Source organism: Lepidochelys kempii, chromosome 27, assembly GCF_965140265.1.
Source record: "Lepidochelys kempii isolate rLepKem1 chromosome 27, rLepKem1.hap2, whole genome shotgun sequence".
NCBI classification, from domain to species: domain Eukaryota; kingdom Metazoa; phylum Chordata; order Testudines; family Cheloniidae; genus Lepidochelys; species Lepidochelys kempii.
Window position 1 is genome coordinate 17,118,775 of NC_133282.1, and position 14,735 is coordinate 17,133,509.

Below are 14,735 nucleotides of genomic sequence, written 5' to 3' on the forward strand. Positions count from 1 at the left end.
CAGTAGTACAGTTAGGACAACTAACATATGCTTTTGTTGATAATATATATTTGATCATTTTCCAGTTAATTTTTGGTGTGAATATTTAGATAAAACTAATACTATACATCTTGATTTATCTAGTTATTTCTGCTTAACTAGATAACATTGATATATAACTTGCTGAACTCTACTTGCGAAAAAAAGAACTTTTAGAAACACTGAAGTGTAATTTAGTCCAAAGAATGTTGCTATCAAAATCTAAATCTGTATTTAGAAGTCATTATTCTATGCGAGTTTTATCTACTGTTAGCATAACTGTATCTTAATTTTTATTACGGTCAAGAAAACACCATAATAGAGGCTCAGACTAAATGTATACCCCAAATCAAATAAAGACAGTAGGAGAACCAAAAGAATGCCACCATGGCTAAATAGCAGAATAACAGGCTGTTAGAGGCAAAAAGGCATCCTTTAAAATTTGGAAGTTAAATTCTAGTGAGTAAAATAGGAAGGAGCACAAACTCTGGCAAATAAATTGTAAAAGTATAATAAGGCAGCCCAAGAAATAATTTGATAAGTAACTTGATAAAGATGGGAAAAGTAGCAGCAATTAAAAAAAAAAAAAGTAAATCAGAAGCAGGAAGCCTGCCAAGTCAGCAGTGGGGCCACCAAACAACAAAAGTATTAAAGGAGCACTCAGGAAAGACAACGCCATTGCAGAGAAGCTAAATTAATTCTTTGCATTAATCTTCACTACAGAGGATGTGGGGGCAATAGCCACATCAGAGCTATCCTTTTTGAGTTTTTTCCTACCTACAACCCCCCCGTTCCTCAGACGTTCTTGTTAAACCCTGGATTTGTGCTGGAAATGGCCCACCTTGATTATCATACATATTGTAAGGAGAGTGATCATTTTAGATATTACCAGCAGGAGAGTGGGGTGGGGGAGAGAAAACCTTTTGTAGTGGTAAACACCCATTTTTTCATGGTTTCTATGTATAAGAACATCTTCTGTATTTTCCACAGTATGCATCCGATGAAGTGAGCTGTAGCTCACGAAAGCTTATGCTCAAATAAATTGGTTAGTCTCTAAGGTGCCACAAGTACTCCTTTTCTTTTTGCAAATACAGACTAACACAGCTGTTACTCTGAAACAAATCTGAAGTATTTTCCCAAATTGAAGTTTTACAATGAATTGATAAATTAAACAGTAATAAGTCACTAGGACCAGATGATATTTACTCAAAAGTTCTGAAGGAACTCAAGTATGAAATTGCAGAACTACTCACTGTAGTATGTAACCTATTACTGAAATCTGTCTCTATATCAGATGACTGGAAGGTAGTTCATATTGCTAATATTTTAAAAGGGCTCCAAAGGAGATCCTGGTGATTACAGGCTGATGACCCTAAGTATAGATTGTGAGATTAAAGGAAAAATTTTCAAAAGTGACTTAGGTGACTAAGTCCTAGGGTATGTCTACACTACGAAATTAGGTCGAATTTATAGAAGTCGGTTTTTTTGAAATCGGTTTTATATATTCGAGTGTGTGTCTCCCCACAGAAAATGCTCTAAAGTGCATTAAGTGCATTAACTCGGCGGAGCGCTTCCACAGTACCGAGGCAAGCGTCGACTTCTGGAGCGTTGCACTGTGGGTAGCTATCCCACAGTTCCCGCAGTCTCCGCTGCCCATTGGAATTCTGGGTTGATATCCCAATGCCTGATGCGGCAAAAAACATTGTCGCAGGTGGTTCTGGGTACATGTCGTCAGGACCCCGTTCCCACCCTCCCTCCCCCCGTGAAAGCAAGGGCAGACAATCATTTCGCGCCTTTTTTGTCTGCTGCCAGCCAAAGATGTAAAGGATCGATGGAGTGGGTCAGAACAAGACATAGACCAGATTTGTTTTGGACTCATTTTCCTCCTCCCCTGTCTAGATCACACTGCAGTCAGTCACAGAGAAGGCGCAGCGAGGTTAATCTAGCCATGTATCAATCAGAGGCCAGGCTAACCTCCTTGTTCCAATAAGAACGATAACTTTGGTGCACCATTTCTTATTGGAACCCTCCGTGCAGTCCTGCCTGAAATACTCCTTGATGTACAGGCACACCCTTTGTTGATTTTAGCTCCCTGAAGCCAACCCTGTAAGCCGTGTCGTCAGTCGCCCCTCCCTCCGTCAGAGCAACGGCAGACAATCGTTCCGCGCCTTCTTTCTGTGCGGACGCCATACCAAGGCAAGCATGGAGGCCGCTGAGCTCATTTTGGCAATTAGGAGCACATTAAACACCACACGCATTATCCAGCAATATATGCAGCACCAGAACATGGCAACGCGATACCGGGCGAGGAGGCGACGTCAGCGCGGTCCCGTGAGTGATCAGGACATGGACACAGATTTCTCTGAAAGCATGGGCCCTGCCAATGCATGCATCATGGTGCTAATGGGGCAGGTTCATGCTGTGGAACGCCGATTCTGGGCTCGGGAAACAAGCACAGACTGGTGGGACCGCATAGTGTTGCAGGTCTGGGACGATTCCCAGTGGCTGCGAAACTTTCGCATGCGTAAGGGCACTTTCATGGAACTTTGTGACTTGCTTTCCCCTGCCCTGAAGCGCATGAATACCAGGATGAGAGCAGCCCTCACAGTTGAGAAGCGAGTGGCGATAGCCCTGTGGAAGCTTGCAACGCCAGACAGCTACCGGTCAGTTGGGAATCAATTTGGAGTGGGCAAATCTACTGTGGGGGCTGCTGTGATGCAAGTAGCTCACGCAATCAAAGATCTGCTGATATCAAGGGTAGTGACCCTGGGAAATGTGCAGGTCATAGTGGATGGCTTTGCTGCAATGGGATTCCCTAACTGTGGTGGGGCTATAGACGGAACCCATATCCCTATCTTGGCACCAGAGCACCAAGCCGGCGAGTACATAAACCGCAAGGGGTACTTTTCAATAGTGCTGCAAGCTCTGGTGGATCACAAGGGACGTTTCACCAACATCAATGTGGGATGGCCGGGAAAGGTGCATGACGCTCGCATCTTCAGGAACTCTGGTCTGTTTCAAAAGCTGCAGGAAGGGACTTTCTTCCCAGACCAGAAAATAACTGTTGGGGATGTTGAAATGCCTATATGTATCCTTGGGGACCCAGCCTACCCCTTAATGCCATGGCTCATGAAGCCGTACACAGGCAGCCTGGACAGTGGTCAGGAGCTGTTCAACTACAGGCTGAGCAAGTGCAGAATGGTGGTAGAATGTGCATTTGGATGTTTAAAGGCGCGCTGGCGCAGTTTACTGACTCGCTTAGACCTCAGCGAAACCAATATTCCCACTGTTATTACTGCTTGCTGTGTGCTCCACAATATCTGTGAGAGTAAGGGGGAGACGTTTATGGCGGGGTGGGAGATTGAGGCAAATCGCCTGGCTGCTGGTTACGCGCAGCCAGACACCAGGGCGGTTAGAAGAGCTCAGGAGGGCGCGGCACGCATCAGAGAAGCTTTGAAAACCAGTTTCATGACTGGCCAGGCTACAGTGTGAAAGTTCTGTTTGTTTCTCCCTGATGAAACCCCCCGCCCCTTGGTTCACTCTACTTCCCTGTAAGCTAACCACCCTCCCCTCCTCCCTTTAATCACCGCTTGCAGAGGCAATAAAGTCATTGCTGCTTCACAGTCATGCATTCGTTATTCATTCATCACACAAATAGGGGGATGACTACCAAGGTATCCCAGGAGGGGTGGTGGAGGAGGGAAGGAAAATGCCACACAGCACATTAAGCACAGCACTTTAAAAGTTTACAACTTTAAAATTTATTGAATGACAGCCTTCTTTTTTTTGGGCAATCCTCTGTTGTGGAGTCGCTGGTTGGCCGGAGGCCCCCCCACCGCGTTCTTGGGCGTCTGGGTGTGGAGGCTATGGAACTTGGGGAGGAGGGCGGTTGGTTACAGAGGGGCAGCAGTGGCAGTCTGTGCTCCAGCTGCCTTTGCTGCAGCTCAACCATACACTGGAGCATTCTGGTTTGGTCCTGCAGCAGCCTCAGCATTGAATCCTGCCTTCTCTCATCACGCTGCCGCGACATTTGAGCTTCAGCCCTGTCTTCTGCCCGCCACTTACTCTCTTCAGCTCTCCACCTCTCCTCCCGGTCATTTTGTGCTTTTCTGCACTCTGACATTATTTGCCTCCACGCATTCGTCTGTGCTCTGTCAGTGTGGGAGGACAGCATTAGCTTGGAGAACATTTCATCTCGAGTGCGTTTTTTTTTCTTTCTAAGCTTCACTAGCCTCTGGGAAGGAGAAGATCCTGTGATCATTGAAACACATCCAGCTGGTGGAGAAAAAAAAAGGGACAGCGGTATTTAAAAACACACATTTTATAAAACAGTGGCTACACTCTTTCAGGGTAAACCTTGCTGTTAACATTACATACATAGCACATGTGCTTTCGTTACAAGGTCGCATTTTGCCTCCTCCCACCGCGTGACTACCCCCTCAACCCTCCCCCCTCCCCGTGGCTAACAGCGGGGAACATTTCTGTTCAGCCACAGGCAAACAGCCCAGCAGGAATGTGTCCCTGAAGAAAAGCACCCTATTTCAACCAGGTGACCATGAATTATATCTCACTCTCCTGAGGATAACACAGAGAGAGAAAGAACGGATTTTGGTTGAATGCCAGCAAACATACACTGCAATGCTTTGTTCTACAGTGATTCCCGAGTATGTGTTACTGGCCTGGAGTGATAAAAGTGTCCTACCATGAAGGACGAAATAAGGCTGCCCTCCCCAGAAACCTTATGCAAAGGCTTTAGGACTACATCTAGGAGAACCGCAAATGCCAGGGCAAAGTAATCCTTTCACATGCTTGCTTTTAAACCATGTATAGCATTTTAAAAGGTACACTCACCAGAGGTCCCTTCTCCGCCTGCTGGGTCCAGGAGGCAGCCTTGGGTGGGTTCGGGGGGTACTGGCTCCAGGTCTAGGGTGAGAAACAGTTCCTGGCTGTCGGGAAAACCGGTTTCTCCGCTTGCTTGCTGTGAGCCATCTACAACCTCCTCCTCCTCCTCCTCATCTTCTTCGTCCCCAAAACCTGCTTCCGTATTGCCTCCATCTCCATTGAAGGAGTCAAACAACACGGCTGGGGTAGTGGTGGCTGAACCCCCTAAAATGGCATGCAGCTCATCATAGAAGCGGCATGTTTGGGGCTCTGACCCAGAGCGGCTGTTCGCCTCTCTGGTTTTCTGGTAGGCTTGCCTCAGCTCCTTCAGTTTCACGCGGCACTGCTTCGGGTCCCTGTTATGGCCTCTGTCCTTCATGCCCTGGGAGATTTTCACAAAGGTTTTGGCATTTCGAAAACTGGAACGGAGTTCTGATAGCACGGATTCCTCTCCCCAAACAGCGATCAGATCCCGTACCTCCCGTTCGGTCCATGCTGGAGCTCTTTTGCGATTCTGGGACTCCATCATGGTCACCTGTGCTGATGAGCTCTGCATGGTCACCTGCAGCTTGCCACGCTGGCCAAACAGGAAATGAGATTCAAAAGTTCGCGGTTCTTTTCCTGTCTACCTGGCCAGTGCATCTGAGTTGAGAGTGCTGTCCAGAGCGGTCATAATGGAGCACTCTGGGATAGCTCCCGGAGGCCAATAACATCAAATTGTGTCCACAGTACCCCAAATTCGAGCTGGGAACGTCGATTTAAGCGCTAATCCACTTGTCAGGGGTGGAGTAAGGAAATCGATTTTAAGAGCCCTTTAAGTCGAATTAAAGGGCTTCACTGTGTGGACGGGTGCAGGTTTACATCGATTTAACGCTGCTAAATTCGACCTAAAGTCCTAGTGTAGACCAGGGCCTATTTTCAAAAGGGATTTAGGATCCTAAGTCTCATTGAAATCTGGCACTTCTCAGGTCCAGATTTTTAAAGGTATCTAGGTGCCTAAAGATGCAGATAGGTACTTAATGGAATTTTCAAAAGCACCCATGTGCATAACTGCTATCGATTTAAAGAAATGTTTCTAGGCTCTGAAAGTTTTACCCTGGTATTGTTTCTCATTGTAAAAAGTCATGATTCAGTCTACCTATATGAATGTCTGTGTTATATTCTGTGTAATAATAATTAGTAATTAATTGCTAACAGCTTTTGTAATCACATATAAATCATAGGGCTGAAAAACCACAGTTTATTTAGGAAGCCTTCTGTGTTGAACAAGGGAGGATTTTCAAAGTTAAAAATAATCAGGGCTAATGCAAAAATTATTTGCAACAGTTAAAAAATTTATTGAAAAACAGCAGTAAATAGAATGTTTCTTTTAGCACCCATAAAAGACTACATCTCAGTGAAGTGAGAAGAGAAAGCAGATACTAGAACCCTTATTTTTAAGATGGAGAACTCTTAAGCCACTTAAAATTCTACATTTGTCCAGAACACTTCCTTGTTTTTGGTTCTGTCTGTAGGCACATATAGGAGGATCCTCTGTTCCATTTTCATGTTGCTTATTTAGCTGGCCTTTCTTCAACTGACTGGACTTTTGATGAGACTATTTTGCCGTCCACCAGCTCTTCAACAATTGTCTTAACCATTCTAGTTTTAGATGGTTCTAAAAATAAAATATTAATAGTATTATCCATTCAAGATATTAAAATAAAGACTCAAATAACATAAAAAGTTGTGGTCCAGTTAAATAAACATAGGACAGTATGCCTTAGGACAGTGTAAACTTTCATGGCAAAAATTATAAATATATATGTATATATATATAGGACCTTTATTTGTCACTTTGCTGAAATACATAGTGCAGCAGAAAGTTACCTTCAAACATGAAAAAGAGGTTGAAATCTTAACTTTGACAGATAGTGGTGTACATTAAAATCTTTGAGGCTTTTTTTCTTTATAACAAGTTACTAATTTTATTTCACCATTTCAGGCTCAATCCTCTGGGTTATTACTTGTCTCCTGATAACCTCAAGGGGAGTTGAAGGTTCCTAGCACTTCACAGGAAGCACTCAGCACTTTAAAGAACTGGGGCCTGATTCAGTGCCCAGTGAGGACAATGGGAAACTTTCCATTGACTTCAATGGGGATTGGATCAGGTCTTCAGTAAGTAATTACTTATACAAATATAAGTTACCAAGATCTGAAGAGTTCTTTTCTGGCAGAGGTAATGCTGTTTGATTTTTAAAAGTGCACTCCTACATCCTTGTAGTTCAAAGACACACTTGAAAATAAAAACAGTAACTTATTTTAATTACCTTTGATTTGAACTCTTGATTCTTGATATGCATAACCTCCAGATCTAAAGCTGCTGTTAAAAATAATTAATAGTCATTAGTTATCTTACAGTACTTTTGGAATTCTAAGAAAATATAATTATTTTGAGAGTTGATGAGAATACTGGTGTTAAAAGCAAGTTTATTGCTATCTTTCTAGAAACAGCATGGCAGGCAATCAGTTTTGTAAGTGATTGGAACTGCTATGTATCATATATATCTGATTGCATTTTTTTGTTGCCAAACAAAAAGGTGAATAATTGATTCCACCAAAATGCTTTACAGGATAAAGATTAAATAAAATACTTTATCAAATATGGATGTAAGATCAATCTGCTCTTTTATCTTGATTGATAAAATGAAAATTTTCTGTGGTGGATATTCTATTTACTGGAGTCATTTTCAGGTATTTGCAGCTGCACATAATGTACAGTTCTATAATATTTGCAGATGCTGAGACAGAACAGAGAACTGATACAGCAATTTGTTTTCACTTCACTTAGGTCTATTTCAGTGGGCATTGCAAGGCTCTGACTGATTTCAAAGTGTGTTGAATTAGGTCCTTGGATCCCACAACAGAGCCTTACAAATATTTTTATTTCTGAAGAACATTTAATGAAATGTGCTACTAAGAAATATCCTTCTTAGTAAATATTCTGTAGACAAAATACATAGAGTCCCAAACTTTTAATCTCTCAATGACTTCAAGAAAAGGAGTACTAGTGGCACCTTAGAGACTAACCAATTTATTTGAGCATAAGCTTTCGTGAGCTACAGCTCACTTCATTGGATGCTCAAATAAATTGGTTAGTCTCTAAGGTGCCACTAGTACTCCTTTTTTTTTGTGAATACAGACTCACACGGCTGCTACTCTGAAACCTGTCAATGACTTCAAATCACATTGAAGTCAGTGGATTTAAGAGCACCCTGACTCATCACCTTGCAGGATCAGATTTATAGTGTGATAGAGAAGAAAAAATCCTCCTCTTGAAAAAGAGGATGCTTCCTATGGATCATATTTGAAATGTGGGCTCAATCCTGCAAGGTGTTCAGCACTCATGCAAGGTTATGAAGGCCCTCAGCTTCCACTGAAGTCAGTGGAATTTAATGTAGTTAAGCATTTAACTGGAATGATCTGCACCTTACAGGATTTATCCCTATATGCACGGAACATGGAATAAGATATATTGATGTTTATTTCTTATTTCTAGAGTTCTGTTTTTCAAAATAAATTCATCTAACTGAAATAGTTTTTTCTTCAGGCTGTTTGCTTACCCTCCTTCTCCATCTAGCAGTCGCCTATAGGTCTCAATCTCCATCTCTAGATGTGTCTTGATGCCCAGGAGCTGTTCATATTCTGCATTCTGGCACTCCATTTCAGATCTGATCTGCTTTAATTGTTCCTCCAGATTGCTAATCTGAAGCTGAATTTGTGAAAGCTGAGTACTGTAGTTTCCTTCAGTTTCCGCCAAGGTGCCTTCAAGGGAGCATTTCTATCAACGCATAACAATGGCATGTTACTGATGAAGCTGAAATGCTTGATTGCACACAAGGAAAATTTTCTTTAACAGTGAAAATAATTTATACCAGAGAAGTAGAAAAAATATTTCCCTAATCATAACACTTAATTAGAAATAAAATTAAATTTTTTTCTCTATCAGTTTTCAATACCACTAGTTTTTGTGATGAAAATTATTTCTCTGGAATAGTTTTTCCTTTCTCTTCTCTCTTTCTCACTGTAGTTTTTTAGTATTATATTACTAGTTTTATAATGTTTTATTGCTTTATACACTGCTTCTTCTGTAACACTTTTCTCAAACAATGCAAAGTAAAAATGTATTAAATTAATTGGATATGCATGTAAAACAATTTTACTTGTATGTTAAGTTTATGAAAATAAGTGAAAGGTCAAAGTGGGAATATAAGAATTTAATCTGTTTGGTGCATGATTATCTGCTATACAGGTGTTTGAAAGAAATTCAGATTTGTTCTTATTGGCGAGATGTTGAAGATAAGTAGTTTGGCTATTGACTGCTCTTCTGAAGAAATCCATAAGAGCCTTTTGAAGTTGTCTTTTCAGAGATCAGAATGAATGAAAAATAGTCACTGAGAGAACATGATGAAACAACTTCATGCCAAAAAGCTGGATGGCATTAAATTTAATATCCTGTTGTTTTTTATTTACATTAATGGTTTATCATATGTAAATATTAAAATACTGATTAGGCCACCAAGGGATTATTCAATATTCAGCATTCCCCATACACATATTCAGTCATTTTACACTTACTTAAAAGGTGGTGGACCATATTCCATCCTGGATTCTTGCCAAAAAAAAAAGTTCCATTGAAAGTGGATAAACTTGCATGTGTGTAATGAAGGTGGAATATTGACCTGTAATGCCTCTTTTGAGGCCATGTCTATTACAAAACTTTATAAAGTGTTTTTGAGACTGTTTAAAACAAATCTGTTTATTTTGATTATTCTTTCTAACTAGTCAAACTCACCACTCTTCCTTCTCTATGGACTTTAGTATTTAGTTTAGAATTACAGTTGTTTCTCTGTGCTTAGAGTAAATATAGGTGAGCTATCAAAACACGTGTCTATATTAGAAACAATTATATATTAAATGCAAATATGCCCTTACATAATGCCAAAGTAGTGGATAAAGCTATTATGGACACTGTAAATGTTTTTAATAAGAATTTTGAATTATAAAAGTTACCTTAAGTGGCAGCTATTACAAACCTTGGCCAGAAGGGCTTGTAGCTCAATGTCCAGGGTTTGGAGAGTACGTTTGATCTCAGTTATTTCATGCCTGGCTGAGTCTGCTGCACCAGCATCATCATAGATTTGTTGCTGCAGCTGTTGACTCTGGAAAAGTCATAATACAATATAATGAATACAGGGTGATGAAACAAATCTTTGGATTTGAATATGCTTTCAGAAAACGTATCAATCATATTGTTACCATTTTATTAAATTGTTCTTCGGCCTCCCTACGATTTTGCTCAGCAAGGGATTCATACTGAGCTCTCATGTCATTCAGAATCTTTGTTAGATCAACTCCTGGAGCAGCATTAATTTCTACATTCACTTCACCTGTAGAGCCATGCTGGAAGCTTTTTATTTCCTGGTTAAATGGAAGACAAGGAGATTTTAATTTTAAATATATTGCAACTGCAGAAGCAGGGAAAAATTAAATAACTGAAATCAGTAAGTGTCAAAATCTGAATGTTTTGAAATAGTAAATTGACCATAAACCATTTCACTTTTAAACCACTTTTAAATGGAAAGACTCTCATTGACTTCAGTGGGAGTTGGACTGGGACCTATATTTGCAAAAGGAAGGCAAAGATCTTACTTCCTCATGGTTCTTCTTAAGATACACTAGCTCCTCAGTCAGGCTTTCAAGCTGTGCTTCCAGGTTGGATCTTGTCATAGTCAGATCATCTAGGACTCTACGCAGACTATTAATGTCAGCTTCAATACTTTGGTAAAGGAAAAGCTCATTTTCATACCTTTAAAATGTTAGGAGAATTTTGAGAATATAATCAGATCAGAAAGAAAGGAAAATCTCTTTTTCCTTGCAAGAAAAATATTTGATATTAATAAAGCAGAATTTAATTAGAGAAGATGTGAGAATAATGCATTTTTATTATCTGTTTATTTTGTATTCTGGTTTTTATGATTTGGCAAAAGTTTTAATAGTTTTTTTAAAATTAAAAATATAGATCTATTGCATATAATAGTTATAAAATTGATTTTAATATTGTTATCATTTTTGGAATAATACTTCAGATTTCTTTTAATACTAAAAAGTGTAGAGAAAAGTGTCTAAGGACCATATGAGATGATCAGTTTGTAAGCAGCAAACAATGGTGAGTTCTGCTTAAAAACAAATGGCATGAGGTGGCCTAAGTTGTTACTACCCCATCATTACTAACTGGTTTTCACTGAACTCACTTAAGTCTGAAGTCATCAGCAGCAAGCTTGGCATTGTCAATCTGCAAGACTATCTTGGCATTGTCAATAGTTGCAGAGATGATCTGGATAAATAGAAAGATAGATAAGGAAAGAGGCAATATTTATATGACTACTATGAAAATATCCTTTGCATTTAATTTTGGGCAAATTTAGAGGCTAACATGAAAAATGCAGATTTAAAAAATAATTTGTTTATATGCAGTTTAAACATAGAGACATGATTTCTTTCCCTTTTTTTAAAATTAAGTATTTCCTTTCCACGTTAACAAATTAATTTTAATGCATAAACAGTAAAAAAAACTAAACATTCTTAATAATAAAATAGATACTTTTATAGTCATATTAAATTAACAAGAATTTGTGTGAAAAATCAGTTGGTAGAAATATTACATCTTAAAGTCTACTGCTTTAAGTATTCTTAATGTCAACAGAAAATGATAAATGTCTGAAATTAAGCTGAGCAGAATTTCTCATTTGGTAATAACTCATGCACTGCTTGTGAGTTATAGTTTAACACAAGATATGGTTACAAGGTGCATGCCATTGTAAAGTGCTGAAAAATTATTTATTACCTGATTCTTAAGATCTTCAATTATCTGGTAATATTTGCTGTAATCACAGCATAACCCAGCAGCAGCAGGATCATGTTTCTCATACCACAGCCGGATTTTATGTTCAAGATCAGCATTTGCCTCCTCCAGAGCACGCACCATATCCAGGTAGTTAGCTAGGCGGTTATTAAGGTTCTGCATGGTTTCCTTTTCGCCACCAGACAGAAGGCTGCCATCAGCTCCACCAAAGGCCCCACTAAAGCCTCCACTATAGCCACTACCCAAGCCCCCAAATGAGCTACTGCGGTAGGCATTTCCATAGCCTCCTCCAACTGATATATTACCAAACCCACCACTATAGCTTCCACCAAAGCCACCACCTGCTCCCCTTCCTAATCCACTCCCTAATCCAACACCAGATCCCCCAGCCAAACCACATACACTCCCACTACCAAAGCTTCTTCCTATGCTGGAGACTCTGACTGATCCACCACCTCCACCAAATGAGGAAACCTGGCTGGATCCACTAGCAATACAAAGAGACATAGTTTTTTAGTGGTGGTCTGAGTTGTTAAAGTGTAACAAAGGCAGCAAAGTAGAGTGAGAGAATGTCTTGGCTAGGCAGTTCCTTTACCTTTTTATACAGAATTATTAGGGTGTTTCTTTCTGGATTCCTCCTACCTATGGCAAAATATTTTTTTTGCCAACTCAGTATAGTGTTAGCCATGATTGGATGATTTCTCCTCATTAGCATTTAAATCAATGGTGACCGTTCATGTAAAGAGGTTAGTGCCCTGAAGATGTTTGTTATATCAGGAATAGAGAAGGGTGGAACAAAGCAAAAGAATCATTATTACATTTTAATCATAGATGAGTAATTCCTTTGCTTCTTCCAGACCTCAGGCATAACTCTCATAATTCCCCAAGAAGATAGAGCAAAATTTCAAGTGATATATCTTTATCATTCTTACCACCAAACTTATCATTTCTCTCTTTGATAAATTAATAGGGCTGTCAAGCGATTACAAAAATTAATCACGATTAATTGCACTGTTAATAATAGAATACCATTTATTTAAATATTTTTGGATGTTTTCTACATTTTCAGATATATTGATTTCAATTACAACACACAATACAAAGTGTACAGTGCTCACTTTATATTTATTTTTGATTACAAGTACTTGCATTGTAAAAAAACAAAAGAAATAGTATTTTTCAGTTCACCTAATACAAGTACTGTAGTGCAATCTCTTTATCATGAAAGTTGAACTTACTAATGTAGAATTATGTACAAAAAATAACTGCATTAAAAAATAAAACAATGTAAAGCTTTAGAGCTTGCAAGTCCACTCAGTCCTACTTCTTGTTCAGCCAATTGCTCAGACAAACACGGTTGGTTACGTTTGCAGGAGATAATGCTGCCTGCTTCTTGTTTACAATGTCACCTGAAAATGAGAACAGGTATTCTCATGGCACTGTTGTAGCTGACATCACAAGTATTTACGTGCCAGAAACGCTAAAGATTCATATGTCCCTTGATGCTTCAAGCACCATTCCAGAGGACATGCGTCCATGCATGCATGACGGGTTCTGCTTGATAACAATCCAAAGCAGTGCGGACTGATGCATGTTCATTTTCATTTTCTGAGTCAGATGCCACCAGCAGAAGGTTGATTTTCTTTTTTGGTGGTTTAGGTTCTGTAGTTTCCTCAACGGAGTGTTGGTCTTTTAAGACTTTTGAAAGCATGCTCCACATCCACAGCTCGTCCCTCTCAGATTTTGGAAGGCACTTCAGATTCTTAAACCTTGGGTCGAATGCTGTAGCTATATTTCAAAATCTCACATTGATAACTTCTTTGCGTTTTGTCAATCTGCAGTGAAAGTGTTCTTAAAACGAACAACACATGCTGGGTCATCAACCGAGACTGCTATAATATGAAATATATGGCAGAATGCAGGTAAAACAGACCAGGGGATATACAATTCCCCCTAAGGAGTTCAGTTACAAACTTAATTAACGCATTATTTTTTTAACGAGCATAATCAGCATGGATGTATGTCCTCTGGAATGGTGGCCGAAGCATGTAGGGGCATACGAATTTTTAGCATATCTGTCCCGGAAATACCTTGCAATGCCGGCTACAAAAGTGCCATGCAAATGCCTGTTCTCACTTTCTGGTGACATTGTAAATAAGAAGAGGGCAGCATTGTCTCCTGAAAATGTAAACAAACTTGTTTGTCTTAGCTATTGGCTGATCAAGAAGTAGGACTGGGTGGACTTGTAGGCTGTGAAGTTTTACACTGTTTTGTTTTTGAATGCAGTTTTGTAACCAAAAAAAATAAATCTACATTTGTAAATTGCACTTTCACCACACAGAGATTGCACTACAGTACTTGTATGAGGTGAACTGAAAAATACTATTTCTTTTGTTTATCTTTTACAATGCAAATATTTGTAATCAAGAATAATATACATTTTGATTTCAATTACAACACAGAATATAATATATATGAAAATGTAGAAAAACATCCAAAATATTTAGTAAATTTCAATTGGTATTCTGTTGTTTAACAGTGTGATTAAAACTGCGAGTAATCGTGATTAATTTTTTTGAGTTAACTGCGATTAATCGACAGCCCTAATAATAAATAAAAGTGCCATTAGTCCCAATGTTTGTTTGTTTGATTTGCATGCAGTTTTCCTTCTTAACTGTTGTTCAGGTGGGATCTTCTTAATATTTCTAAGTATGAGCTACTTCAAGACTTCCAGTAAATTTGGGGGCCGACTAAGGGCCTTACATAGGTTCTTCAAATTTGCCTTTACTAATAAAATCATCACCATTATTATCATCTATAATCTTATTTTCAGAGTGCCTTCCTGCAGAAGCAGTTTGTGTATTGCATGATATTTGAACACATTAAAATATTAATCCATTATTATTAAATTTGACCTCTTAAAATTTAAATG

General features: G+C 39.3%; 2 protein-coding genes and 1 long non-coding RNA gene across 4 annotated transcripts in view; 1 reads left to right on the plus strand and 2 right to left on the minus strand.

Annotated features, from left to right (window-relative positions):
- LOC140903888 (uncharacterized) overlaps positions 1 to 14,735 on the plus strand; it is a 342,875-nt gene that overhangs the window by 30,572 nt on the left and 297,568 nt on the right. The window lies entirely within an intron of this gene.
- Positions 1,812 to 12,310, minus strand: LOC140903903 (keratin, type I cytoskeletal 27-like). Its single transcript, XM_073325849.1, has 10 exons — positions 12,114 to 12,310; positions 11,786 to 12,032; positions 11,193 to 11,275; positions 10,591 to 10,747; positions 10,198 to 10,359; positions 9,975 to 10,100; positions 8,502 to 8,719; positions 7,209 to 7,261; positions 6,465 to 6,556; positions 1,812 to 2,080 (listed from the first exon to the last, which is right to left on the minus strand). Exons 1-10 carry the CDS (start codon positions 12,308 to 12,310, stop codon positions 1,988 to 1,990), a joined length of 1,428 nt encoding a protein of 475 aa, XP_073181950.1. The 3' UTR covers positions 1,812 to 1,987.
- Positions 3,322 to 5,555, minus strand: LOC140903904 (uncharacterized). The gene is made up of 2 exons (XM_073325851.1): positions 4,870 to 5,555; positions 3,322 to 4,293 (listed from the first exon to the last, which is right to left on the minus strand). Exons 1-2 carry the CDS (start codon positions 5,453 to 5,455, stop codon positions 3,773 to 3,775), a joined length of 1,107 nt encoding a protein of 368 aa, XP_073181952.1. The 5' UTR covers positions 5,456 to 5,555; the 3' UTR covers positions 3,322 to 3,772.